The sequence below is a fragment of the Pseudophryne corroboree genome, chromosome 5 (assembly GCF_028390025.1).
Source record: "Pseudophryne corroboree isolate aPseCor3 chromosome 5, aPseCor3.hap2, whole genome shotgun sequence".
In the NCBI taxonomy this organism is placed as follows: domain Eukaryota; kingdom Metazoa; phylum Chordata; class Amphibia; order Anura; family Myobatrachidae; genus Pseudophryne; species Pseudophryne corroboree.
Genome location: NC_086448.1, coordinates 417004314 through 417029969, shown reverse-complemented (window position 1 = coordinate 417029969; position 25656 = coordinate 417004314). Strand labels below are relative to the sequence as shown.

The 25656-nt window shown below is 47.2% G+C and overlaps 1 protein-coding gene across 3 annotated transcripts in view; it reads left to right on the top strand.

Moving 5' to 3' along the window:
• Nucleotides 1-25656, top strand: part of LOC134927810 (mediator of DNA damage checkpoint protein 1-like) — an 840332-nt gene that overhangs the window by 185734 nt on the left and 628942 nt on the right. For all 3 annotated transcript variants that reach the window (XM_063922788.1, XM_063922787.1, XM_063922786.1), the window contains exon 4: nt 492-522. In XM_063922788.1, the coding sequence (XP_063778858.1) occupies nt 492-522 (31 nt within the window). The remainder of the gene's footprint in view (nt 1-491; nt 523-25656) is intronic.

The window sequence follows — 25656 nt, the reverse complement described above, 5'->3', positions numbered from 1 at the left end:
ATTGCTTACATAAGGGTTATGTTATAGTTTTCGGTGATACCATGGCTATGTTGTTCATACTGTTAACTGGGTAAGTTTATCTTAAGTTATACGGTGTGATTGGTGTGGCTGGTATGAATCTCGCCCTTAGATTTACAAAAATCCTTCCTCGTACTGTCCATCTCCTCTGGGCACAGTTTCCCTAACTGAGGTATGGAGGAGGGGCATAGAGGGAGGAGCCAGTGCACACCCAGAATCCAAAGCTTTCTTAAAGTGCCCTATCTCCTGCGGAGCCCGTCTATTCCCCATGGTCCTTACGGAGTCCCAGCATCCTCTACGGACTACGAGAAATAGATTTACCGGTAAGTAAAATCTTATTATTTGTGACAGGATATACAGAGTAGCCACAAGTTATTGTTCAATATTACAGATTTCATAGTTAATTTTAGTATTTGTTTTACATGATGGTCAAAGAGTAGACATTCTTTAATATTTTATCTATTGTGTTTTAGGCTGAGAGGCTACTCCGAAATCATGGGGATAGTAAGTACAATATTCTCTAAATGTACAATTGTTAGTGTTTATAATCTCTACTTAGTTTTCTTGCATTTTATTGACACCTGCTGTGGCTTTGTTTATTTATTAAGCATTTGATTTATATCTGGAAGGATTTAATTTGAAAATATATGCAAATATTTTTCTTTGATATATTTATAATGTAGTACATATGAATCCACGCCTGTGTGATGCAGGCATGTGTTCTCGCAAAAATCTGGACCAAGACATTGCTTAATGTCTTTCTCTGTTCCCACTGGGACTGCCAATAGAAGCCAGACAGATTGACTGAGCTTAAAAAATTATTTTCGTGATCCCCTGCGCTGGATATGTTGCAGCAGCAAAAGTGATATCTTCTGGTGTTCTCTCCCAGAACAAACAAAATCACACAGTAAATATAATGATATCATATGCGCTATAACAAATTGATGGGTAAAGATTTAAATCAAAAATCAAACGTTTCCAAACGTCCACCAGTCTGAGACTTCAGTCTATATGGATAATTTTCTCTCCAATGGATAGTACATGTAACGAGATAAAAATAGAACACTCCAATGTGTAGTATTTCTTTTCAAATCACATAATGAAGGGTGTAGGAGTTCTATGATATACACGTTTCTTCCACTTCGTGTTTCAGTATAATACTATGGGACCACCCGAAGTGTGCAAAGATCAGCTGATAAAAGGTGCTCACTTTTTTGCTTGCATCAAAGCAAAGAGATGAAACATATAAAGGTATCTTTAGGTCTCTATACCACATACGCCTTAATAACTTTATGATACTTCAGGCTTACACGTATGCTTACTTGAAAACAACGTAGTACGTTCACATAGTTTCTCTGACGTCCTAGTGGATGCTGGGAACTCCGTAAGGACCATGGGGAATAGCGGCTCCGCAGGAGTCTGGGCACATCTAAAGAAAGCTTTAGGATCACCTGGAGTGCACTGGCTCCTCCCCCTATGACCCTCCTCCAAGCCTCAGTTAGATTTCTGTGCCCGACGAGAAGGGTGCACACTAGGGGCTCTCCTGAGCTCTTTGTGAAAGTTTTAGTTTAGGTTTATTATTTTCAGTGAGACCTGCTGGCAACAGGCTCACTGCATCGTGGGACTAAGGGGAGAAGAAACGGACTCACCTGCGTGCAGAGTGGATCGGGTTTCTTAGGCTACTGGACATTAGCTCCAGAGGGACGATCACAGGTTCAGCCTGGATGGGTCCCGGAGCCGCGCCGCCGGCCCCCTTACAGAGCCAGAAGAGCGAAGAGGTCCGGTGAAATCGGCGGCAGAAGATGATCCTGTCTTCAGATAAGGTAGCGCACAGCACCGCAGCTGTGCGCCATTGCTCTCAGCACACTTCACACTCCGGTCACTGAGGGTGCAGGGCGCTGGGGGGGCAGCGCCCTGAGACGCAATAAATCGATAAAAACCTTATATGGCTAAAATAAATGCATCACATATAACTCCTGGGCTATATGGATGCATTTAACCCCTGCAAAACATACAGAAAAACGGATGATAAGGACGCAGAGAAAGGGGCGGAGCATATCTCCTCAGCACACTGGCGCCATTTTCCCTCACAGCTCAGTTGGAGGGAAGCTCCCTGGCTCTCCCCTGCAGTCACTACACTACAGAAAGGGGTTAAAAAAGAGAGGGGGGGGCACAAATTAGGCGCAGTATAAACAATACAGCAGCTATAAAGGGAAAAACACTTATATAAGGTTATCCCTATATATATATATAGCGCTCTGGTGTGTGCTGGCAAACTCTCCCTCTGTCTCCCCAAAGGGCTAGTGGGTCCTGTCCTCTATCAGAGCATTCCCTGTGTGTGTGCTGTGTGTCGGTACGTTTGTGTCGACATGTATGAGGAGAAAAATGATGTGGAGACGGAGTAGAGTGTCTGTAATAGTGTTATCACCCCCTAGGGGGTCGACACCTGAGTGGATGTACTGTTGAAATTGCGTGACAGTGTCAGCTTTGTATAAAAGACAGTGGTTGACATGAGACAGCCGGCTACTCAGCTTGTGCATGTCCAGACGTCTCATACAGGGGCTCTAAAGCGCCCGTTACCTCAGATACAGATGCCGACACGGATACTGACTCCTGTGTCGACGGTGAAGAGACAACCGTGATTTCCAATAGGGCCACTCATTGCATGATTGATGCAATGAAAAATGTTTACACTTTTCTGATAATATGAATACCACCAAAAAAAGGGGTATTATGTTTGGTGAGGAAAAACTTCCTGTAGTTTTCCTAAATCTGAAAAATAAAATGATGTGTGTGATGATGCGTGGGTTTCCCCCCGATAACAATTGATAATTCTAAAAAGTTATTGGCAGTATACCTTTTCCCGCCAGAGGTTAGGGTGCGTTGGGAAACACCCCCTACAGGGGATAAGGCGCTCACACGCTTGTAAGAACAAGGGCTCTACCCTCTCTTGAGATGGCCGCCCTTAAGGATCCTGCTGATAAAAAGCAGGAGGGTATCCTAAAATGTATTTACACACATACTAGTGTTATACTGCGACCAGCAATCGCCTCAGCCTGGATGTGCAGTGCTGGGTTGGCGTGGTCGGATTCCCTGACTGGAAATATTGATATCCTAGATAAGGACAGTATATTATTGCCTATAGAGCAATTAAAAGATGCATTTCTATATATGCATGATGCACAGCGGAATATTTGCCGACTGGCATCAAGTATAAGTGCGTTGTATTCTACCAGTAAAGTGGTCAGGGATTCCAAACGGCATTTGGAAGTATTGCCTTAAAAAAAAGGGGATGTACCCTAGGTCGCCTCTCAAAATAAGACGCCGTATTATCAGGCGCAGTCCTGGTTGGCAAGCGGACAAAAGGGTTCCTCTTTTCTGCTCGTGACAGAGGGAGAGGAAAATGGCTGCAGAGATCAGCCAGTTCCCAGGAACAGAAACCCTTTTCCGCCTCTGCCAAGCCCTCAGTATGACGCTAGGGCTTTACAAGTTCAGGCACGGTGGGGGCCCGTTTTCAGTGCGCAGTGGGCTCACTCGCAAGTAGACCCCGGGATCCTTCAGGTGTTATCTCAGGGGTACAAAATTGGAATTCGAGACGTATTCCCCTCGCCGTTTCCAAAAAGTCTGTATTACCGACGTCTCCCGCTGACAGGGAGGCAGTTTTGGAAGCCATTCACAAGCTGTATTCCCAGCAAGTGATAATTAAGGTACCCCTCCTGCAACAGGGAACGGGGTATTATTCCACACTATTGTGGTACCGAAGCCAGACGGCTCGGTGAGACCGATTTTAAAATCTAAAATCTTTGAACACTTACATACAGAGGTTCAAATTCAAAATTGAGTCACTCAGAGCAGTGATTGCAAACCTGGAAGAAGGGGACTACATGATGTCTCGGGACATCAAGGATGCTTACCTTCATGTCAAAATTTACCCTTCTCACCAAGGGTATCTCAGGTTATGGTACAGAACTGTCACTATCAGTTCAGACGCTGCCGTAGGGAGGGTCCACGGCACCCCGGGTCTTTACTGAAGTAATGACCGAAATGATGATATTCCTTCAAAGGAAGGGAATTTTTAGTTATCCTTTACTTGGACGATTCCCTGATAAGGGTAAGATCCAGGGAACAGTTGGAGATCGGTGTAGCACTATCTCAGGTAGTGTTGCGGCAGCACGATTGGATTCTCAATATTCCAGATTCGCAGCTGGTTCCGACGACTTGTCTTCTGTTCCTAGGGATGATCCTGGACAAAGTCCAGAAAAAGGTGTTTCTCCCGGAGGGGAAAGACAGGGAGTTATCCGAGCTAGTCAGGAACCTCCTAAAACCGAGCCAAGTCTCAGTGCATCAATGCACAAGGGTTCTGGGTAAAATGGTGGCTTCCTACGAAGCAATCCCATTCGGCAGATTCCACGCAAGAACTTTCCAGTGGGACCTGCTGGACAAATGGTCCGGGTCGCATCTTCAGATGCATCAGCGGATAACCCTGTCACCAGGGACAAGGGTATCCCTCCTGTGGTGGTTGCAGAGTGCTCATCTTCTAGAGGGCCGCAGATTCGGCATTCAGGACTGGATCCTGGTGACCACGGATGCCAGCCTGCGAGGCTGGGGAGCAGTCACACAGGGAAGGAATATCCAGGGCTTATGGTCAAGCCTGGAGACATCACTTCACATAAATATCCTGAAGCTAAGGGCCATTTACAATGCTCTAAGCTTAGCAAGACCTCTGCTTCAAGGTCAGCCGGTGTTGTTCCAGTCGGACAACATCACGGCAGTCACCCACGTAAACAGACAGGGTGCCACAAGAAGCAGGAGGGCAATGGCAGAAGCTGCAAGGATTCTTCGCTGGGCGAAAAACCATGTGATAGCACTGTCAGCAGTTTTCATTCCGGGAGTGGACAACTGGGAAGCAGATTTCCTCAGCACGACCTCCACCCGGGAGAGTAGGGACTTCACCCAGAAGTCTTCCACATGATTATAAACCGTTGGGAAAAACTCGACAGGTATTGCGCCAGGTCAAGGGACCCTCAGGCAATAGCTGTAGATGCTCTGGTAACACCGTGGGTGTACCAATCAGTGTATGGGTTCCCTCCTCTGCCTCTCATACCCAAGGTACTGAGATTGATAAGATGGAGTTAGTGGCTCCGGATTGGCCAAGAAGGACTTGGTAACCGGAACTTCAAGAGATGCTCACGGAGGATCCGTGGCCTCTACCTCTAAGAAGGGACCTGCTTCAGCGGGGACCTTGTCTGTTCCAAGACTTGCCGCGGCTGCGTTGACGGCATGGCGGTTGAACGCCGGATCCTGAAGAAAAAAGGCATTCCGGATGAAGTCATCCCGATCCTGATCAAGGCCGGGAAGGATGTAACCGAAAAACATTATCACCGCATTTGGCGAAAATATGTTGCGTGATGCGAGGCAAGTAAGGCTCGACGGAGGAAATTCAACTGGGTCGATTCCTACATTTCCTGCAAACAGGAGTATCTATGGGCCTGAAATTGGGGTCCATTAAGGTTCAAATTTCGGCTCTGTCGATTTTCTTCCAAAAAAGAACTAGCTTCAGTCCCTGAAGTTCAGACGTTTGTTAAAGGGGTACTGCATATACAGACTCCTTTTGTGCCTTCAGTGGCACTTTGGGATCTCAAGGTGGTTTTTGGGTTCCAAAAGTCACATTGGTTTGACCCACTTAAATCTGTGGAGTTAAAATATCTCACAGAAAAAGTGGTCATGCTGTTGGCTATGGCCTGGGCCAGGCGGGGGTCAGAATTGGTGGCTTTATCCTGTAAAAGCCCTTATCTGAGTTTCCATTCGGACAGGGCGGAATTGAGGACTCGTCCTCAGTTTCTCCCTAAGGTGGTTTCAGCGTTCACCTGAACCAAACCTATTGTGGTGCCTGCGGCTACTAGGGACTTGGGGGACTCCAAGTTGCTAGACGTTGTCAGGACCCGGAAAATATATGTTTCCAGGACGGCTGGAGTCAGGAAATCTGACTTGCTGTTTATCCTGTATGCACCCAACTAGCTGGGTGCTCCTGCTTCTAAGCAGACTATTGCTCGTTGGATTTGTAGTACAATTCAGCTTGCACATTCTGTGGCAGGCCTGCCACAGCCAAAAATCTGTAAATGCCCACTCCACAAGGAAGGTGGGCTCATCTTGGGCAGCTGCCAAGGGGTCTCGGCTTTACAACTTTGCCGAGCAGTTACTTGGTCAGGAGCAAATTCTACAAATTTGATACCCTGGCTGAGGAGGACCGGGAGTTCTCTCATTGGGTGCTGCAGAGTCATCCGCACTCTCCCGCCCGTTTTGGGAGCTTTGGTATAATCCCCATGGTCCTTACGGAGTTCCCAGCATCCACTAGGACGTCAGAGAAAATAAGAATTTACTTACCGATAATTCTATTTCTCGTAGTCCGTAGTGGATGCTGGGCGCCCATCCCAAGTGTGGATTGTCTGCAATACTGGTACATAATTATTGTTACCAAAAAATTCGGGTTATTGCTGTAGTGAGCCATCTTTTCTAGAGGCTCCTCTATTATCATGCTGTTAACTGGGTTCAGATCACAAGTTGTACAGTGTGATTGGTGTGGCTGGTATGAGTCTTACCCGGGATTCAAAATCCTTCCTTATTGTGTACGCTCGTCCGGGCACAGTATCCTAACTGAGGCTTGGAGGAGGGTCATAGGGGGAGGAGCCAGTGCACACCAGGTGATCCTAAAGCTTTCTTTAGATGTGCCCAGACTCCTGCGGAGCCGCTATTCCCCATGGTCCTTACGGAGTTCCCAGCATCCACTACGGACTACGAGAAATAGAATTATCGGTAAGTAAATTCTTATTTTTTCTCTGGCTGGGTCCACAGGTTATCCACAGGATAACATCCCAATGTTATATGCCGGAGCGACAGCGGAAATGGCACCAAATAGTCACAAGCTTTCTGACCTCCCAGGATGCATCGGGGCTTCTCCGTATAATCCCTCCCACTGACTCAGTCAAATCAGTTTTTTGTTTGGTGCGGCAGGAGTCGGACCATGATCACAGGGCTGCTGTTAAAGCAGCCTGAAGCTTTTATTTTATTTTTATAGTCTGTTTTTTTCTTTTTTCTTTAGTGACTCTTCTTAATAGCGTCTTAAACGCATACTAGAAAGAGTCGCTCCAACAACTCCCCACCGTGTCGCAAAAACGCTTACCTTGGCGGTACAGTGCTGTCTCGGCTGGCGTCTTTGTCGGATGATTCCAGCAGACGTTACCAGGCTGTGGCTGTAGCATGGGGAGAAGGTAAGGCATCGGTTTCCTCTTACTAGGGGGTCCGGACACAGCTACACTGCATTGGAGGGGACTACAAACAGTGTGTTAATGTGCTGACCACTCTTAGGTGCGACAGCGCTATGCTTTAGGGATCATTGGCGCCAGGACTAGGTTGAGGCCGCAATCCTTAAAGTTTAAGTCAACGTGGGGAGTTAGACGCTCTCCTGGTCACCCCTCCCCCAAGTTCATGACCAGTTTCCACGCGTCTCCCGTCCATGAACTAAATGACCTCACTTCCTTCTCAGACGCTACCACGAGGGTACTCGGTCGCAGCTTAGACGCTGCGGTTGTGTACACTAAAGTTGCCGCCTAGACAGAGTCGCAGGCCGTAGCGTCTGCATACACGTAGCATTCACTGAGCGTCTGTGTCCGTTAGTGAGCGTCCGTGTCTCTCATCAGTTATCGGAGCGGTAGTGTACATCTGTAGCGTCTGCATCCACTCAGCGTCTTGCGAGCGTATTGATGGATATGGAAATGTGGTAAGTCTCCCTGTATCCCGCTCTATGGAGGAAGGGTTATACAGTACTAAAATTCTCTGTACTTGTTAGTATGAATTGTTAAATTTGGTATATTGCATATGAGACCTGTATATTACTGTTGTTTCTGCATGTTATGGTTGAAAAAAAACAGCTAAAAACAGAAATACAATTGTCCCACTTACTTGTAAGTTATATAATGGTGATTGTATTCTCATATGGCAATGTCTAATGTTTTACCATTGTGACTGACTGCTAGTATGTATGCTGACTTTTATATGTTGTCAGTTCTGTTCTGAACCTCAAATCAGGTTCACGGATTGTGGTCAGATTGATATCACTTCTATATCTATATAAGTGATTTTCAGTCACAAAAGAGTGTGGTATTTGTAAAAATGGATTATTTACCTTGTCTGTGAGCAGCAAAAGTGACAAAGATACTTTTATCAGGGCCCTACACCCTTAACATGCTTATCTGGTGTAGTGATTTTGCATGGAATAGTTCAGTATCTTACCTATGAGGGGCAACACCCTGCTAGAGGGGTGTGGTCGCACAGACCTTGTCTGCAATTGCTGGCAAAGATTAGCACCTGCAGTTCTACCCCCTGGAATAGGTTACACTATTAACCCATGCATGCAGCTCCCTCCTTATGGTTTCAGCAGCTTTTACAAATAGCCAGGCTATTAAAACCAGGGTAGAAACATCCATGTTACAGACTACACAAGATAAATTCAAATACCCCATATGATGATCAGATATAGCTGACCTTATTGATGCATGAAGGCTATTCTGTCTCTGGAAGAATCAGCCAAAGCAGTGTCAAAATCTAAGGCACCTGTATTTAAACATTGCTCCAGAGACAGTATCTGTTGAGCAATGCTAAAGGGTGTAAGTTCAGTCCTGGCCTGGATTAGCTTTAACTGTTTTAGGGATTCTTACTATCCCTTTCCAGCTGCGGACTGTTCAAAAAGAGAAGTTCCTCCTAGAGTAGATGCACATGTTGTTCGACTTGTGCGTAGATCTATTTTACCATTGCCGTCTACTTCACTAAATAATGTCACAGATAGAAGAGTAGATAGTTTCTTAAAAAAATATATATACACTGCTCAAAATAATAAAGGGAACACTAAAATAACACATGAATAAATGAAATATTCTTATTAAATACTTTGTTCTTTACATAGTTGAATGTGCTGACAACATAATCACACAAATTATCAATGGAAATCAAATTTATTAACCTATGGAGGTCTGGATTTGGAGTCACCCTCAAAATTAAAGTGGAAAAACACACTACAGGATGATCCAACTTTGATGTAATGTCCTTAAAACAAGTCAAAATGAGGCTCAGTAGTGTGTGTGGCCTCCACGTGCCTGTATGACCTCCCTACAACCCACACAAGTGGCTGAGGTAGTGCAGCTCATCCAGGATGGCACATCAATGCGAGCTGTGGCAAGAAGGTTTGCTGTGTCTGTCAGCGTAGTGTCTAGAGCACAGGTTCTCAAACTCGGTCCTCAGGACCCCACACAGTGCATGTTTTGCAGGTAACCCAGCAGGTGCACAGGTGTATTAATTACTTACTGACACATTTTAAAAAGTCCACAGGTGGAGCTAATTATTTCACTTGTGATTCTGCAAGGTGATCTGCAAAACATGCACTGTGTGGGGTCCTGAGGACCGACTTTGAGAACCTGTGGTCTAGAGCATGGAGGCGCTACCAGGAGACAGGCCAGTACATCAGGAGATGTGGAGGAGGCCGTAGGAGGGCAACAACCCAGCAGCAGGACCGCTACCTCCACCTTTGTGCAAGGAGGAACAGGAGGAGCACTGCCAGAGCCCTGCAAAATGACCTCCAGCAAGCCACAAATGTGCATGTGTCTACTCAAACGATCAGAAACAGACTCCACGAGGGTGGTATGAGGGCCCGACGTCCACAGGTGGGGGTTGTGCTTACAGCCCAACACCGTGCAGGACGTTTGGCATTTTCCAGAGAACACCAAGATTGGCAAATTCGCCACTGGCACCCTGTGCTCTCCACAGATGAAAGCAGGTTCTCCCTGAGCACATGTGACAGATGTGACAGAGTCTGAAGACGCCAAGGAGAATGTTCTGCTGCCTGCAACATCCTCCAGCATGACCGGTTTGGCAGTGGGTCAGTAATGGTGTGGGGTGGCATTTTTTTTGGGAGGCCGCACAGCCCTCCATGTGCTCACCAGAGGTAGCCTGACTGCCATTAGGTACCGAGATGAGATCCTCAGACCCCTTGTGAGACCATATGCTGGTGTGGTTGACCCTGGGTTCCTCCTAATGCAAGACAATGCTAGACCTCATGTGGCTGGAGTGTGTCAGCGGTTCCTGCACGACGAAGGCATTGATGCTATGGACTGGCCTGCCCGTTCCCCAGACCTGAATCCAACTGAGCACATCTGGGACATCATGTCTCGCTCCATCCACCAACGCTACGTTGCACCACAGACTGTCCAGGAGTTGGCGGATGCTTTAGTCCAGGTCTGGGAGGAGATCCCTCAGGAGACCATCCGCCACCTCATCAGGAGCATGCCCAGGTGTTGTAGGGAGGTCATATAGGCAAGACACTACTGAGCCTCATTTTGACTTGTTTTAAGGACATTACATCAAAGTTACATCAGCCTGTAGTGTGTTTTTCCACTTTAATTTTGAGGGTGACTCCAAATCCAGACCTCCATGGGTTAATTTAAAGTTTGATTTCCATTGATAATGTTTGTGTGATTTTGTTGTCAGCACGTTCAACTATGTAAAGAAAAAAGTAGTTAATAAGAATATTTCATTCAGTCAGATCTAGGATGTGTTATTTTAGTGTTCCCTTTATTTTTTTGAGCAGTGTATATATTTTTTCTCTCAGGGGCAGTGACAAGGCATACTATGGCTTTAGCCTGGATGGCAAGGGCAATGGTAGAATGGGGGAGGAACTAGAGAATGGCCTCTCCCCTCCTACCAGGGAGCAGGAGTCTCATCTAGGCCGTATAAGACAAGCTGCCCAATATTTGGAAGAAGCAGCAATTGATATGGGTACGATTGTTTCTAAAGCATCAGCCTTGACAGTAACCGCTTGTAGAGCAGTTTGGCTACGCACCTGGAAAGCAGATGCAGAATCCAAGAAAGAGTTGGAAGCATTGCTTTTCACTGGTAATATATTGTTTGGACAACAATTGTCAGATATTCTAGAAGCGGAAGCTGAATCCAAAAAGGTCAGATTTCCTGCTAGTTATAATCCTAAAACTAGGGGTTCAAAATTTCGGCCATTTCGATGGCAAGGTAAAGCAAAAGCTAAAGAGGAGACTAAGCAACCCCGGTTCAATAGATCAGCCAAGGGTAGGAAGCAATGGGCTAGTAGAAAGCCAGCTTCCAAGCCTGAACAGAAGCTATCAGCCTGAAGATATGGGCCTCCGCCTGGAGGATTCCAGGGTGGGGGGCCGACTCCTACAGTTTGCACACATGGCAACAGTCGTCGACAGATGCTTGGGTGCAGAAGGTGGTATCTCTCGGTTATGGTTTCCCCTTCAGGAGGCAGCCTCCTCAAAGGTTTTTTTGTACCAGCCCGTCTCGAATAGAATCGAAAGCCAGGGCCTTGCAAGAAGCAGTTCAGAAATTGCTTCAGTCTGGTGTAATTATCCCAGTACCCCTGTTGCAACGGGGACATGGTTTTTACTCCAATCTTTTCTTGATTCAGAAGCCAAATGGGTCGGTCCGACCAATCCTCAATCTCAAAAGGTTAAACAAATACATTTGGATTCCAAAGTTCCTCATGGAAACATTACGCTCCATAATTTTGGCCATGGAACCGGGATATTACATGATATCTCTGGATATACAGGATGCTTACCTACATGTGCCTATAGCACGGTCTCATCAATGTTACCTCAGGTTTGCCATCCTCCAGGCAGTACAGACGGTGTAATGGTTAGCATTACTGGCTCACAGAACTGAGGTCATGGGTTCGATTCCCACCACTGCCCTAACTGTGTGGAGTTTGTATAGTCTCCCCGTACTTGCGTAAGTTTCCTCCGGGTACTCCAGCTTCCTCCCACAATCCAAAAAATATACTGATAGTTTATTCTAAACTTTGCCTTTTGAGCTAGCAACAGCACCCAGGGTGTTTACCAAAATTATGGTGGTTATGGCAGCTTATCTCCGTAAGCAGGGGATAAGAATATTTCCATACCTCGATGACTTGTTAATCCTAGCACATTCGCAGGAATTGCTTTTGAGCCACCTTCAACAGACAGTAGTTTGTCTAGAAAGACACGGGTGGCTCATAAACTAGGAAAAGTCGTCTCTGATTCCGCAACAACGGATGGTTCATTTGGGGGCCATATTGGACTCGGGTCTACAGAGAATTTTCTTGCCAGAGAAAGATAGCCAAGGTGCAGGTCATGACTCGGGAGTCGTTGCACACTCAGACAATGTCAGTCCATGCAGCAATGCGACTGTTGGGTCTGATGGTGTCAATCTTCGCCATGGTGGAATATGCACAATTCCACTCTAGACCTTTACAGCACCTTATTCTGACCAAATGGAACAGAAATCATCAGACAATGAAAAAGCAGATGATAAAGTTTCCAGTAAACGTAAAAAGGTCTCTAGCGTGGGGCTACAGACAGACCATTTAAACAAGGGGAGACCCTTTTGGATAAAAGAATGGTAAGTCCTGACAACAGAATCCAGTCTTCAAGGCTGGGGAGCGGTGCTCGAAAGCCTTTGGCTCCAGGGAAAATGGACCATAAGGGATAGTAGCCTGCCAATAAATCTGTTAGAAATAAGGGCCATATACATGGCTCTAGTTCAGGCAAAGGACAGTCTGCAAGGAAGACCAGTCCAGATACGCTCAGACAATGCAACAGCGGTAGCGTACCTCAATCATCAGGGAGGAACTCACAGCAAGAGACTGATTGAGGAAGTGACTCACATACTAAAGTGGGCAGAGCTCCATCATCCAGCATTGTCAGCAGTGTTTGTTCCAGGAGTACAGAACTAGGAAGCGGATTTTCTCAGTAGACACTCCATTCAGGAAACCGAATGGGCATTACACCCAGAAGTGTTTCAGACTCTAGTAAAAAGATGTGGTCTGCCAGAGATAGATCTCATGGCGTCGCGTCTAAACAACAAAGTTCCAATATACGGATCAAGAACAAAGGATCCAGGAGCGATCCTTGTAGACGCACTGTCAGTGAATTGGAAATTTCATCTGGCATATCTGTTCCCTCCAATATCCCTGTTACCCAGGGTAGTGAGAAAAATAAAGCAAGCAAAAGGAATCATAATTCTAATAGCTCCAGCTTGGCCCAGAAGGCATTGGTACACAGATCTACTAAGGGTGTCAGTGGAAGCACCAATACTGCTCCCTCAATGTCCAGATCTGCTAATGCAGGGTCCTTGTTATCACAGCCATCTGAATCGTCTCTTTGACGGCGTGGCTGTTGAAACCTCTATCCTAGAAGGGATTTTCAAAACAAGTAATTCAAACTATGCTCAGAGTAAGAAAGTCTTCTTAAGCTTGTATTTATTAATTTGTATAGTAAAAGAATTTTGAATCCAAGATCTTTTAAAGTATCCAGGACTTTGGATTTTCTTCAAGCAGGATTGGAGAAGAGGTTGAAAGTAGCTTCCTTGAGAGTTTTTAAGTATCAGCATTTAACTGTGGTTTCAGATAATGACTGACTAACAGGATATGCGTACTTTCTTTCAGGGAGTTGTACACATTCAACCTCCGTTTGTTCTTCCTGCAGCTCTCTGGGATTTGAATCGAGTTCTTAAAATCCTTCAGAGACCTCCGTTTGAACCACTTAAGAGAGCAGATCTTAAATGGTTAACGACTAAAGTGCTCTTTCTACTGGCAATGGCGCCAGCTAGAAGAGCGTCAGATTTAGGAGCACTGTCGTGCAAGTCTCCTTTTCTAATTTTTTCCCAGATAATGCAGTTCTCAGAACTAGATCTGGTTATCTTCCGAAGGTGGTTTCAGAGTTTCACCTGAATGAGAAGATTGTAGTCCCAGCTTTTCAGGTATCGGGACTTTCTGCGGGAGAAGCGTCTCTGGACGCCTATCCATTTGATAGTGTCTAGATAGACAGTCAATAGATAGACACCATATATTAGACAGACATTAGGTCGACAGGGTCCAAAGGTCGACAGGGTCAAAAGGTCGACAGGGTCAACTGGTTGACATGAAAATGGTCGACATAAAAAAAGATAGACTAATGATTTTTTTAAATGTAACATGTTTTTGGACTATTTCATACTTTCTCTATCCATGTCGGCATAGAGTTGGTTATAAACCTTGTGCCGAGCGCAGCGAGCCACCGTGCCTGAAGCATGGCGAGCGTATGCCTTTCTAAAATTGGGGGTCCCAGATGACAAAACTATCCACACAAACCACAAAAATGGAAAAAACATGGTGTCTACCTTTTTCATGTCGACCATTTTTATGTCGACCTTTTGACCCTGTCGACCTTTTGACCCTGTCGACCTAATTTCTGTCTAACATATGGTGTCTATCTATTGACTGTCTAACTAGACACTATCTATCTTTCATACCGGAACCCTCTGGACGTGGTCCGGGCTTTAAGAATCTACGTAGATCGTACAAGTGCCATCAGAAAAACAGATTCTTTCTTCATCCTCTACGGATTCCATAGAAGAGGATGGCCTGCTAGTAAACAGACGCTGGCAATATGGCTCCGAATGGTAATTTCAGAAGCTTATTCTCGCTCTGATCTCCCTACTCCGGCTAATGTCTCTGCGCACACTACACGTAAGGTAGGTCCTTCATGGGCAGCAGAACAGATTTGTAAGGCAGCCACATGGTCTTCCATTAACACTTTCATTAGACATTATGCCATGGATACTTTTGCCTCTCATGATGCTGAATTCGGGCGAAAGATTCTCCTGTCTAATCAGGAGGGTCCCCACCACTAAACTGGCTTTGGGAATCCCAATGTTATCCTGTGGATAACCTGTGTACCCAGCCAGAGAAATATACGTTATGGTAAGAACTTACCATTGATAACGTGATTTCTCTTATGTCTACAGGTATCCACAGGGGTCCCACCCTGACGCACCTGATTTGAGGATCTTGGCATTCACTGAACCTCTTCCCTCTTGCGTGGAAGGGTGTGCATGTGTGTTCTTATCGCTTAAATAGGTTTCTACCTAATTCTCATGCCTAAATTGCTGTGGAAAGAACGGATTTGACTGAGTCAGTGGGCGGGATTATATGGAGAAGCCCCGATGCATCCTGGGAGGCCAGAAAGCTCGTGACTATTTGGTGCCATTTCCGCTGTCGCTCCGGCATATCCCAATGTTATCCTGTGGATAACCTGTGGACATAAGAGAAATCACGTTATCAACGGTAAGTTCTTACCATAACGTATATTTCTCATACATCCTAGAGGATGCTGGGGATGCTTCAAGAACCATGGGGAATATACGGGATCTGTAGGAGACATGGGCACGTTAAGACTTTAAAAGGGGTGTGAACTGGCTCCTCCCTCTATGCCCCTCCTCCAGACTCCAGTTAGATTCTGTGTCCAGTGAGACTGGATGCACACTGAGGAGCTCTCCAGAGTTTCTCAGAAAAAAGACTTTGTTAGGTTTATTATTTTCAGGGAGACCTGCTAGCAACAGGCTCCCTGCATCGTGGGACTGAGGGGAGAGAAGCAGACCTACTTCTGTGAGTTTCAAGGCTCTGCTTCTTAGGCTACTGGACACCATTAGCTCCAGAGGGTCTGATCGCTAGGTACGCCTAGATGCTCGTTCCCAGAGCCGCGCCGTCACCCCCCCCCCCTCTTGCAGAGCCATAAGTCAAAAGCCGGGTGAGTAGAAGGTCAGAAGACTTCAGTGACGGCAGAAGATTTCAGTGACTGCCTTTGAGGTACCACGCAGTGCGCCATGCTCCCACATACAAAATGTCACTGCAGGGTGCAAAACGGGGGGGGGGGGGGGACACAGTTGATTTGGTGCTATTTTATTGATATTAAAAGCGCTAACAGATCTGGGCAGTATATTACACGCTTCAGAACCGGGATAGGCGCTGGGTTGTGAGCTGGCAGAACTCCCTCTGTGTTTCTCTAACAGGCTTTGCTGTGGGTCTGTCCCCTAGAGCCCCAGTGTGTTTGTGGGTGTCTGTACGCGTGTGTCGACATGTTTGAGGCTGAGTGTTTTTCCCAGGAGGAGCCTGGAGTGGGGACAGAAAAGACTGTGGGAGTGACCGTGTCGGCACTGCCGACTGTTGATTGGGTAAATGTTTTGAATGCAAATGTGGCTCGGTTGAATAAAAGATTAGATAAATCTGAGTCTAAGAACCAGACATGGAGAAAATCCTTGGAGGATGCATTGTCGCAAGCTCAGACCCCCTTGGGGTCACAGAAACGTGCATTTACCCAGATAGCAGACACGGATACCGACACTGTCTCTGATTCCAGTGTCGACTATAGTGATGCCAGATTGAATCCTAAACTGGCTAAGAGCATTCAGTACATGATTGTGGCGATAAAAGACGTATTACATATCACGGAGGACCCTGCTGTTCCTGATACAAGGGTCTGTATGTATAAAGGAAAGAAACCTGAGGTAACGTTTCCTCCCTCTCATGAACTGAACGCTGTTTTTGAAAAAGCTTGGGAAAATCCTGACAAGAAGGTACAGGTTCCCAAGAGAATTCTGGTGGCATATCCGTTCTCCTCTGGGGACAGAGAAAAGTGGGAGCCAACTCCCACGGTGGACAAAGCACTATCGCGTTTGTCCAAAAAGGTAGCGCTTCCGTCTCCTGGCACGGCAGCCCTAAAGGATCCTGCGGATCGTAAGCAGGAAAATACACTAAAATCCATTTATGTCACTACAGGTACACTGCTCAGGCCTGCCGTTGCAGCGGCATGGGTGAGTAGCGCTATAGAAAAGTGGGCAGATAACTTGTCATCTGATATAGATTCCCTGGACAGGAATAGTGTGCTTTTGACTCTTGGTCATATCAGGAACGCTGCAGCCTATCTAAAAGAAGCTGCGAGGGATATTGGCCTTTTGGGATCAAGGGCAATGCATCAATGGAATGCTGATGCTGATTCTAAGACGACTATGGAGTCTCTACCGTTTAACGGTAGTGTCTTGTTTGGTGACGGCCTCGCTAACCTGGTATCTACGGCTACCGCGGGTAAGTCATCATTTTTACCTTATGTTCCGGCATAACAAAAGAAAACGCCCCACTGTCGGATGCAGTCCTTTCGGCCCAATAAATACAGAAAAGGACGAGGGTCTTCCTTCCTTGCTACGAGAGGAAGAGAAAATGGAAAAAGTCACAGGCTGTGGCAAGTTCCCAAGAGCAGAAGTCCTCCCCGGCTTCTACCAAATCCACCGCATGACGCTGGGGCTCCTCTGCGGGAGTCCGCACCGGTGGGGGCACGTCTCCAACTCTTCAGTCAGGTCTGGGTTCACTCGGCCCTGGATCCTTGGATTTTAGAAATAGTAGCCCAAGGGTACAAATTGGAGTTTCAAGAAGTGCCTCCTCACAGATTTTTCAAACCAGGCTTGCCAGCTTCTCTTCCAGAAAGGGAGGTAGTATGCGCTGCAATACTAAAGCTGTGTCAAAATCAAGTCATTGTGACGGTACCCCCGTCACAACAGGGGGAAGGTTTTTATTCGAGCCTGTTCGTGGTCCCGAAGCCGGATGGCTCGGTCAGACCGATTCTGAACCTAAAATCCCTCAATTTCTATCTAAAAAAAATTCAAATTCAAGATGGAATCTCTCCGAGCAGTGATCTCCAGTCTGGAGGAGGGGGATTTTATGGTGTCTGTCGACATAAAGGATGCCTACTTACACGTCCCCATATATCCTCCACATCAGGCTTACCTGAGGTTTGCTGTTCAGGATTTTCATTACCAATTTCAGACGTTGCCGTTTGGTCTGTCCACGGCTCTGAGGATTTTCACCAAGGTTATGGCGGAAATGATGGTTCTCCTGCGCAAGCAGGGAATCACAATTATCCCGTACTTGGACGATCTCCTGATAAAGGCGAGATCCAAGGAGCAATTACTGAAAAACGTTATGCTCTCACTGACAATTCTGCAACAACATGGTTGGCTCCTAAACTTGCCAAAATCACAGTTGGTTCCGACAACTTGGCTGTCGTTCCTGGGTATGATTCTGGATACAGAATTACAGAGTTTTTCTTTTAGAGGAAAAGGCTCTGGAAATACAGAACTTGGTAAAACAGATTCTGAAACCGGCAAGAGTGTCGATTCTTCAATGCACTCGGTTGCTGGGGAAGATGGTGGCTGTCTACGAGGCCATTCAGTTTGGCAGGTTCCATGCCAGAGTGTTTCAGTGGGACCTGTTGGACAAGTGGGCCGGGTCTCACCTGTACATGCACCGGAAAATAATCCAATCTTCCAGGACCAGAATCTCTCTCCTGTGTGGCTGCACAGTTCTCACCTCCTAGAGGTACGCAGGTTCGGGATTCAGGATTGGATCCTGGTGACCACAGATGCAAGTCTCCGAGGCTGGGGAGCAGTCACACAGGGGAGAAATTTCCAGGGAAAATTGTCAAGCCAGGAAGCTTGTCTGCACATAAACATTCTGTAATTAAGGGCCATTTACAACGGCCTTCTGCAAGCAGAACGTTATCTTCGCGGTCTGCCCGTCTTGATTCAGTCAGACAACATAACAGCAGTGGCATACATAAACCGCCAGGGCGGAACAAAGAGCAGAACGGCAATGGCGGAGGCCACGAAAGTTCTTCGCTGGGCGGAGAGACATGCAAGCGCTCTGTCAGCAGTCTTCATTCCAGGAGTGGACAACTGGGAAGCAGACTTCCTCAGCAGACACGATCTCCATCCAGGAGAGTGGGGTCTTCATCAAGAGGTCTTTGCAGAAGTGACAAGTCGTTGGTGAATTTTTCAAACAGAAATGATGGCGTCTCGCCTCAACAAGAAACTTCAGAAATATTGTTCCATGTCGAGGGACCCTCAAGCAATAGCGGTGGACGTCCTGGTGACACCGTGGGTGTTTCAGTCGGTCTATGTGTTCCCTCCACTTCCACTCATTCCAAAGGTGATAAAGATCATAAGAAGAACAAGGGTTCAGGCGATACTCATTGTTCCAGACTGGCCAAAGAGGGCCTGGTATCCAGATCTTCAGGAGTTGCTCATAGAAGATCCCTGGCCTCTTCCTCTACGAGAGGACTTGTTACAATAAGGACCGTGCGTGTATCAAGACTTACCGCAGCTGCGTTTGACGGCATGGCGGTTGAACGCCAAATCCTAGCCAGAAAGTGTATTCCCAGTGAAGTCATTCCCACACTTCTTCAGGCTAGAAAAGAAGTAACTGCAAAGCATTACCACTGTATTTGGAGAAAATGTGTCTTGGTGTGTATTCAAGAAGGCTCCTACGGATGTATTTCAGCTGGGGAGCTTGCTCCATTTTTTTTTTGCAAGCAGGTGTGGATGCAGGCCTAAAGTTAGGCTCCATTAAAGTACAAATTTTGGCCTTATCAATTTTCTTTCAGAAAGAATTGGCCTCCCTTCCAGAATTTCAGACCTTCGTGAAAGGTCCAACCTCCCTTTGTGCCCCCAGTGGCACCATGGGATCTTAATGTGGTGTTGCAGTTCCTGCAATCTCATTGGTTTGAACCTTTACGTAAGGTTGAGTTAAAATTCCTTACTTGGAAAGTAGTCATGTTGTTGGCCTTGGCATCCGCAAGGCGGGTGTCTGAATTGGCGGCTTTGTCTCACAAAAGTCCCTATTTAATCTTCCATGCTGATAGAGCGGAGTTGAGAACTCGTCAGCAATTTCTGCCAAAAGTGGTTTCATCGTTTCACGTAAACCAGCCTATTGTGGTGCCAGTGGCTACTGACGCCTTGGCTGACTCAAAGTCTCTCGATGTGGTCAGAGCTTTGAAAATCTATGTCGCCAGAACGGCTCAAATTAGGAAAACAGAGGCTCTGTTTGTCCTATGGGCTCCCAACAAGATTGGGGCTCCTGCTTCAAAGCAGACTATTGCACGCTGGATCTGTACTGCGATTCAGCAGGCCCATTCTACGGCAGGATTGCCGTTACCGAAATCGGTGAAGGCCCATTCTACCAGAAAGGTGGGCCCATCTTGGGCGGCTGCCCGAGTGTTCTCGGCATTACAGCTTTGCCGAGCTGCTACTTGGTCGGGATCAAACACCTTTGTGAAGTTTTGCAAGTATGATACCCTGGCTGAGGTGGACCTCTTGTTTGGTTAATCGGTGCTGCAGAGTCATCCGCACTCTCCCGCCCGTTCTAGATCTTTGGTATAAACCCCATGGTTCTTGAAGCATTCCCAGCATCCTCTAGGACGTATGAGAAAATAGGATTTTAATACCTACCGGTAAATCCTTTTCTCTTAGTCCGTAGAGGATGCTGGGCGCCCGTCCCAGTGCGGGCTGTATCTGCAGTTTTTGGTTATGGTTACACTCAGGTTGAGTTCAGTCAGTCTGTGGCTGATGTTAGTCATGCCGTGGCATGCGTTGTTGTTGAATGCCATGTTGTACGGCGTGTTTGAGGTGTGAGCTGGTATGTATATCACCTTAGTTTTAAAAATTATATAAATCCTTTCCTCTAAATTTTTTACGCCAGTGCCCCTGGACTTTGTTACGCCAGTGCCCCTGGACTTTGTTACGCCAGTGCCCCTGGACTTTGTTACGCCAGTGCCCCTGGACTTTGTTACGCCAGTGCCCCTGGACTTTGTTACGCCAGTGCCCCTGGACTTTGTTACGCCAGTGCCCCTGGACTTTGTTACGCCAGTGCCCCTGGACTTTGTTACGCCAGTGCCCCTGGACTTTGTTACGCCAGTGCCCCTGGACTTTGTTACGCCAGTGACCCTGGACTTTGTTACGCCAGTGCCCCTGGACTTTTCTCTAACGTCCTAGTGGATGCTGAGGACTCCGTAAGGACCATGGGGAATAGACGGGCTCCGCAGGAGACAGGGCACTCCAAGAAAGAATTAGGACTACTTGTGTGCACTGGCTCCTCCCTCTATGCCCCTCCTCCAGACCTCAGTTAGTTAGAATCTGTGCCCGGACAGAGCAGGGTGCATTTTAGTGAGCTCTCCTGAGCTTGCTAAAAAGAAAGTATTTTGTTAGGTTTTTTATTTTCAGAGAGCTTCTGCTGGCAACAGACTCTCTGCTACGTGAGACTGAGGGGAGAGAAGCAAACCTACTAACTGCGGCTAGGTTGCGCTTCTTAGGCTACTGGACACCATTAGCTCCAGAGGGATCGAACACAGGAATTTAACCTTGGTCGTCCGTTCCCGGAGCCGCGCCGCCGTCCCCCTCGCAGAGCCAGAAGACAGAAGCCGGCGGGTGAAGCAAAAAGACATCAAAATCGGCGGCAGAAGACTCCTGTCTTCACATGAGGTAGCGCACAGCACTGCAGCTGTGCGCCATTGCACCCACATTACACCCACACACTCCGGTCACTGTAGGGTGCAGGGGGGGGGGGGGGGCGCCCTGGGCAGCAATTGAGTACCTCCTGGCAAAATAGGGCATATATACAGCTGGGTACTGTATATATGCATGAGCCTCCGCCATTATTTACACAAAATCGCAGGACAAAAGCCCGCCGCTGAGGGGGCGGGGCTTCTTCCTCAGTACTCACCAGCGCCATTTTCTCTCCCCAGATCCGCTGAGAGAAGCTCCCCAGGCTCTCCCCTGCACGGTAGAAGAGGGTAAAAAGAGAGGGGGGGCACACAAATTTGGTGCAAAAACAGTATATACAGCAGCTACTGGGTTAACACTAAGTTACTGTGTGATTCCTGGGACATATAGCGCTGGGGTGTGTGCTGGCATACACTCTCTCTCTGTCTCTCCAAAGGGCCTTATGGGGTAACTGTCTTCAAATAGAGCATCCCCTGTGTGTGTGGTGTGTCGGTTAGTGTGTGTCGACATGTCTGAGGTAAAAGGCTCCCATAAGGAGGAGATGGAGCAAATATGTCTGCGAGAGGGTGTCTCCGTCGACAACGCCGACACCTGTTTAGATATGTGTAATTAAGTGCTAAGGTGAATTTATTGCACAAAAGATTAGAGAACAGACAGGAACTCTACCCATGTCTGTCCCTATGGAGCAGAAACCTTCAGAGTCTCACAATGCTCACTTTCCAGAATAATAGACACTGATGTCGACACGGAGTGTGACTCCAGTGTAGACTACGATAATGCAAAGTTACAGCCAAAATGGCAGAAAAGTATTCAATATATGATTATTGTAATAAAAGATGATTTGCATATCACTGATGACTCATCTGTCCCTGACACAAGGGTACACCTGTTTAAGGGGAAGAAAGCTGAGGTAAATTTACCTCCTCTCATGAGGAAAAAGAGCGGGAATCTCCAGACAAGAAGCTGCAGCTTCCCACAAAGAATTCTCAGGCAATATCCTTTCCCCACTAGGGCCAGGATTTGCATATCACTGATGACTCATCTGTCCCTGACACAAGGGTACACATGTTTAAGGGAAAGAAAGCTGAGGTAAATTTCCCTCCTCTCATGAGGAAAAAGAGCGGGAATCTCCAGACAAGAAGCTACAGCTTCCCACAAAGAATTCTCAGGCAATATCCTTTCCCCACTAGGGCCAGGATATGATGGGAATCTTCCCCTAGGGTGTCACGTTTGCCCAAAAGGTAACCCTGACGTAACAGCTATTCTCAGGGATCCTGCAGATAGCGTACACATTCTGGTACACTACTCAGACCGGCGATTGGGTCGGCATGAGTTTATAGCGCTGTGGCGGCGTGGACTAATTGAGACCCTAGTATGTACATGTGTGTATTTATTTATATATATATATATATATATATATATATATATATATATATATATAAAAATAAAACATGCCCAAAGAGACATGTGTATACTGGGTCCTAGAGTCAAAGCTATGTCGATTTCTGCTTGACGTGTCCTGTAGAATATGCAATGGACAGAGGATGCCGACATAAGAGGCATATAGAAGGCTGAGGATTGTGTGGAGATGGGTTCTCGGACCTGGTCTCCACAGCTATAGCTGGTAATTCTGATATTTTGCCTTATATTCCTGCACAGCCTAGGAAAGCACGTCATTATCAGATGCAGCCTTCCGAACAAAGAAACAAGAAAGTCCGAGGTGCTTCCTTTCTTGCCAGAGGCGGGGGCAGAGGAAAGAAGCTGCACAACACGGCAAGTTCCCTGGAACAGAAGTCCTCCCCGGCCTCTACAAAAATCCACCGCATGTCGCTGGAGCTCCACAGGCGGAGCTAGGCCCGGTGGGGGCACACTTTCGTAAGTTCAGCCACAAGTGGGTTCACTCCCTATTAGATCCCTGGGCAATAGATATTGTGTCTCCGGGATTCAAGCTGGACTTGGAGAAGATGCCTCCTCACTGTCGGCCCTGCCGGCTTTCCCCTGCGAGAGGGAAACAGGGTTAACTGCAATTCACAAGTTGTATCTTCAACAGGTGGTGGTCAAGGTTCCCTTCCTTCAACAAGGAGGGGGTTATTATTCGACCATGTTGTAGTCCCGAAACCGGAAGATTCGGTCAGACCCATAATGAATTTAAAATCCCTGAACATATACCTGGAAAGGTTCAAGTGCAAGATGAAATCGCTAAGAGCTGTCATTGCAAGCCTAAAAAGGGGGAGATTTTATGGTGTCTCGGGACAAAAGGGATGCATACCTTCGTGTCCCCATTTATCCACCTCATCAGGCGTACCTCAGAATTGCGGTACGGAATTGTCATTACCAATTTCTGACGTGGCCGGTTGGTCTCTCCACGGCCCCGAGAATTTTCACCAAGGTAATGGCGGAAATGATGGTGCTCCTGCGGAAGCAAGGTGTCACTATTATCACGTTCTTGGTCGATCTCCTCATAAGAGTGAGATTGAGAGAGCAGTTGCTGAACAGCGTATCACTTTCTCTGGAAGTGTAATGGCAACACGGCTGGATTCTATATATTCCAAAGTCGCGGTTGGTTCCTACAGCTCATCTGCCTCTTCTAGGCATGATCCTAGACACAGACCAGAAAAGGGTTTATCTCCCGATATAGAGAGCTCAGGAGCTCGTGACACTGGTCAGGAATCTATTGAAACCAAAAGGATAGTGGCATCATACGAGGCCATTCCCTTAGGCAGGTTCCATGCGAGGACCTTCCAATGGGACTTACTGGACAAGTGGTCCGGATCACATCTTCAGATGCATCGGTTAATCACCCTATCCCCCAGGTCCATGGTGTCTCTCCTGTGGTGGCTGCAGAGTGCTCATCTTCTCGAAAGTCGCAGATTCGGCATTCAGGACTGGGTCCTGGTGACCACGGATGCAAGCCTCCGAGGGTGGGGGGCAGTCACACAAGGAAAACAATTTCCAAGGGCGGAGGTCAAGTCAGGAGACTTGCCTTCACGTAAATTTCTTGGAATTAAGGGCCTTATGCAACGCCCTAAGTCAAGCGGAGAACTTGCTTCGCGAAAAAACGGTGCTGATTCAGTCAGACAACATCACAGCAGTGGCTCATGTAAACCACCAAGGCGGCACAAGGAGCAGGATGGCAATGGCGGAGGCCACCAGAATTCTTCGCTGGGCGGAGAATCATGTAAGAGCACTGTCAGCAGTGTTCATTCCGGGAGTGGACGACTGGGAAGCAGTCTTCCTCAGCTGGCACGACCTCCACCCGGGAGAGTGGGGACTTCATCAAGAAGTCTTCATGCAGATTGCAAGGCAGTGGGAACTGCCACAGGTGGGCATGATGGCATCCCGCCACAACAAAAAGCTACAGAGATATTGCGCCAGGTCAAGAGACTCTCAGGCGATAGCTGTAGACGCACTAGTGACACCGTGGGTGTTCCAGTCGGTTTATGTGTTTCCTCCTCTTCCTCTCATACCCAAGGTGCTGAGAATCGTAAGGAAAAGAGGAGTGAGAACAATACTTATTGCTCTGGATTGGCCAAGAAGGACTTGGTATCCGGAACTGCAAGAAATGCTCGCAGAGGACCCATGGCCTCTGCCTCTCAGACAGGATCTGTTGCAACAGGGACCCTGTCTGTTCCAGGACTTACCGCGTCTGCATTTGACGGCATGGCGGTTGAACGCCGACTCCTAGCAGAAAAAAGGGATTCCGGATGAGGTTATTCCTACGCTAATAAAGACTAGGAAGGACGTGACGGCTAAACATTATCACCGTATATGGCGAAAATATGTTGCTTGGTGTGAGGCCAGGAATGCTCCTACAGAGGAATTCCAGCTGGGCCGTTTCCTTCACTTCCTACAGTCGGGAGTGACTTTGGGCCTAAAATTGGAGTCCATAAAGGTCCAGATTTCGGCCCTATCCATTTTCTTTCAGAAAGAACTGGCTTCTCTTCCTGAAGTTCAGACTTTTGTAAAGGGAGTTCTGCATATTCAGCCCGTTTGTGCCTCCAGTGGCACCTTGGGATCTTAACGTGGTGTTGAGTTTCCTGAAATCACACTGGTTTGAGCCACTTAAAACCGTGGAGTTAAAATATCTCACGTGGAAGGTGGTCATGCTATTGGCCTTAGCTTCGGCTAGGCGTGTGTCAGAATTGGCGGCTTTATCACATAAAAGCCCCTATCTGGTTTTCCATATGGACAGGGCAGAATTGTGGACTCGTCCGAAATTGCTTCCAAAAGTAGTGTCATCTTTTCATATGATCCAACCTATTGTGGTGCCTGTGGCTACTCGTGACTTGGAGGATTCCGAGTTACTAGATGTAGTCAGGGCTTTGAAGGTTTATGTATCCAGAACGGCTAGAGTCAGGAAAACTGAGTCGCTGTTTATCCTGTATGCATCCAACAAGCTGGGTGCTCCTGCTTCAAAGCAAACTATTGCTCGCTGGA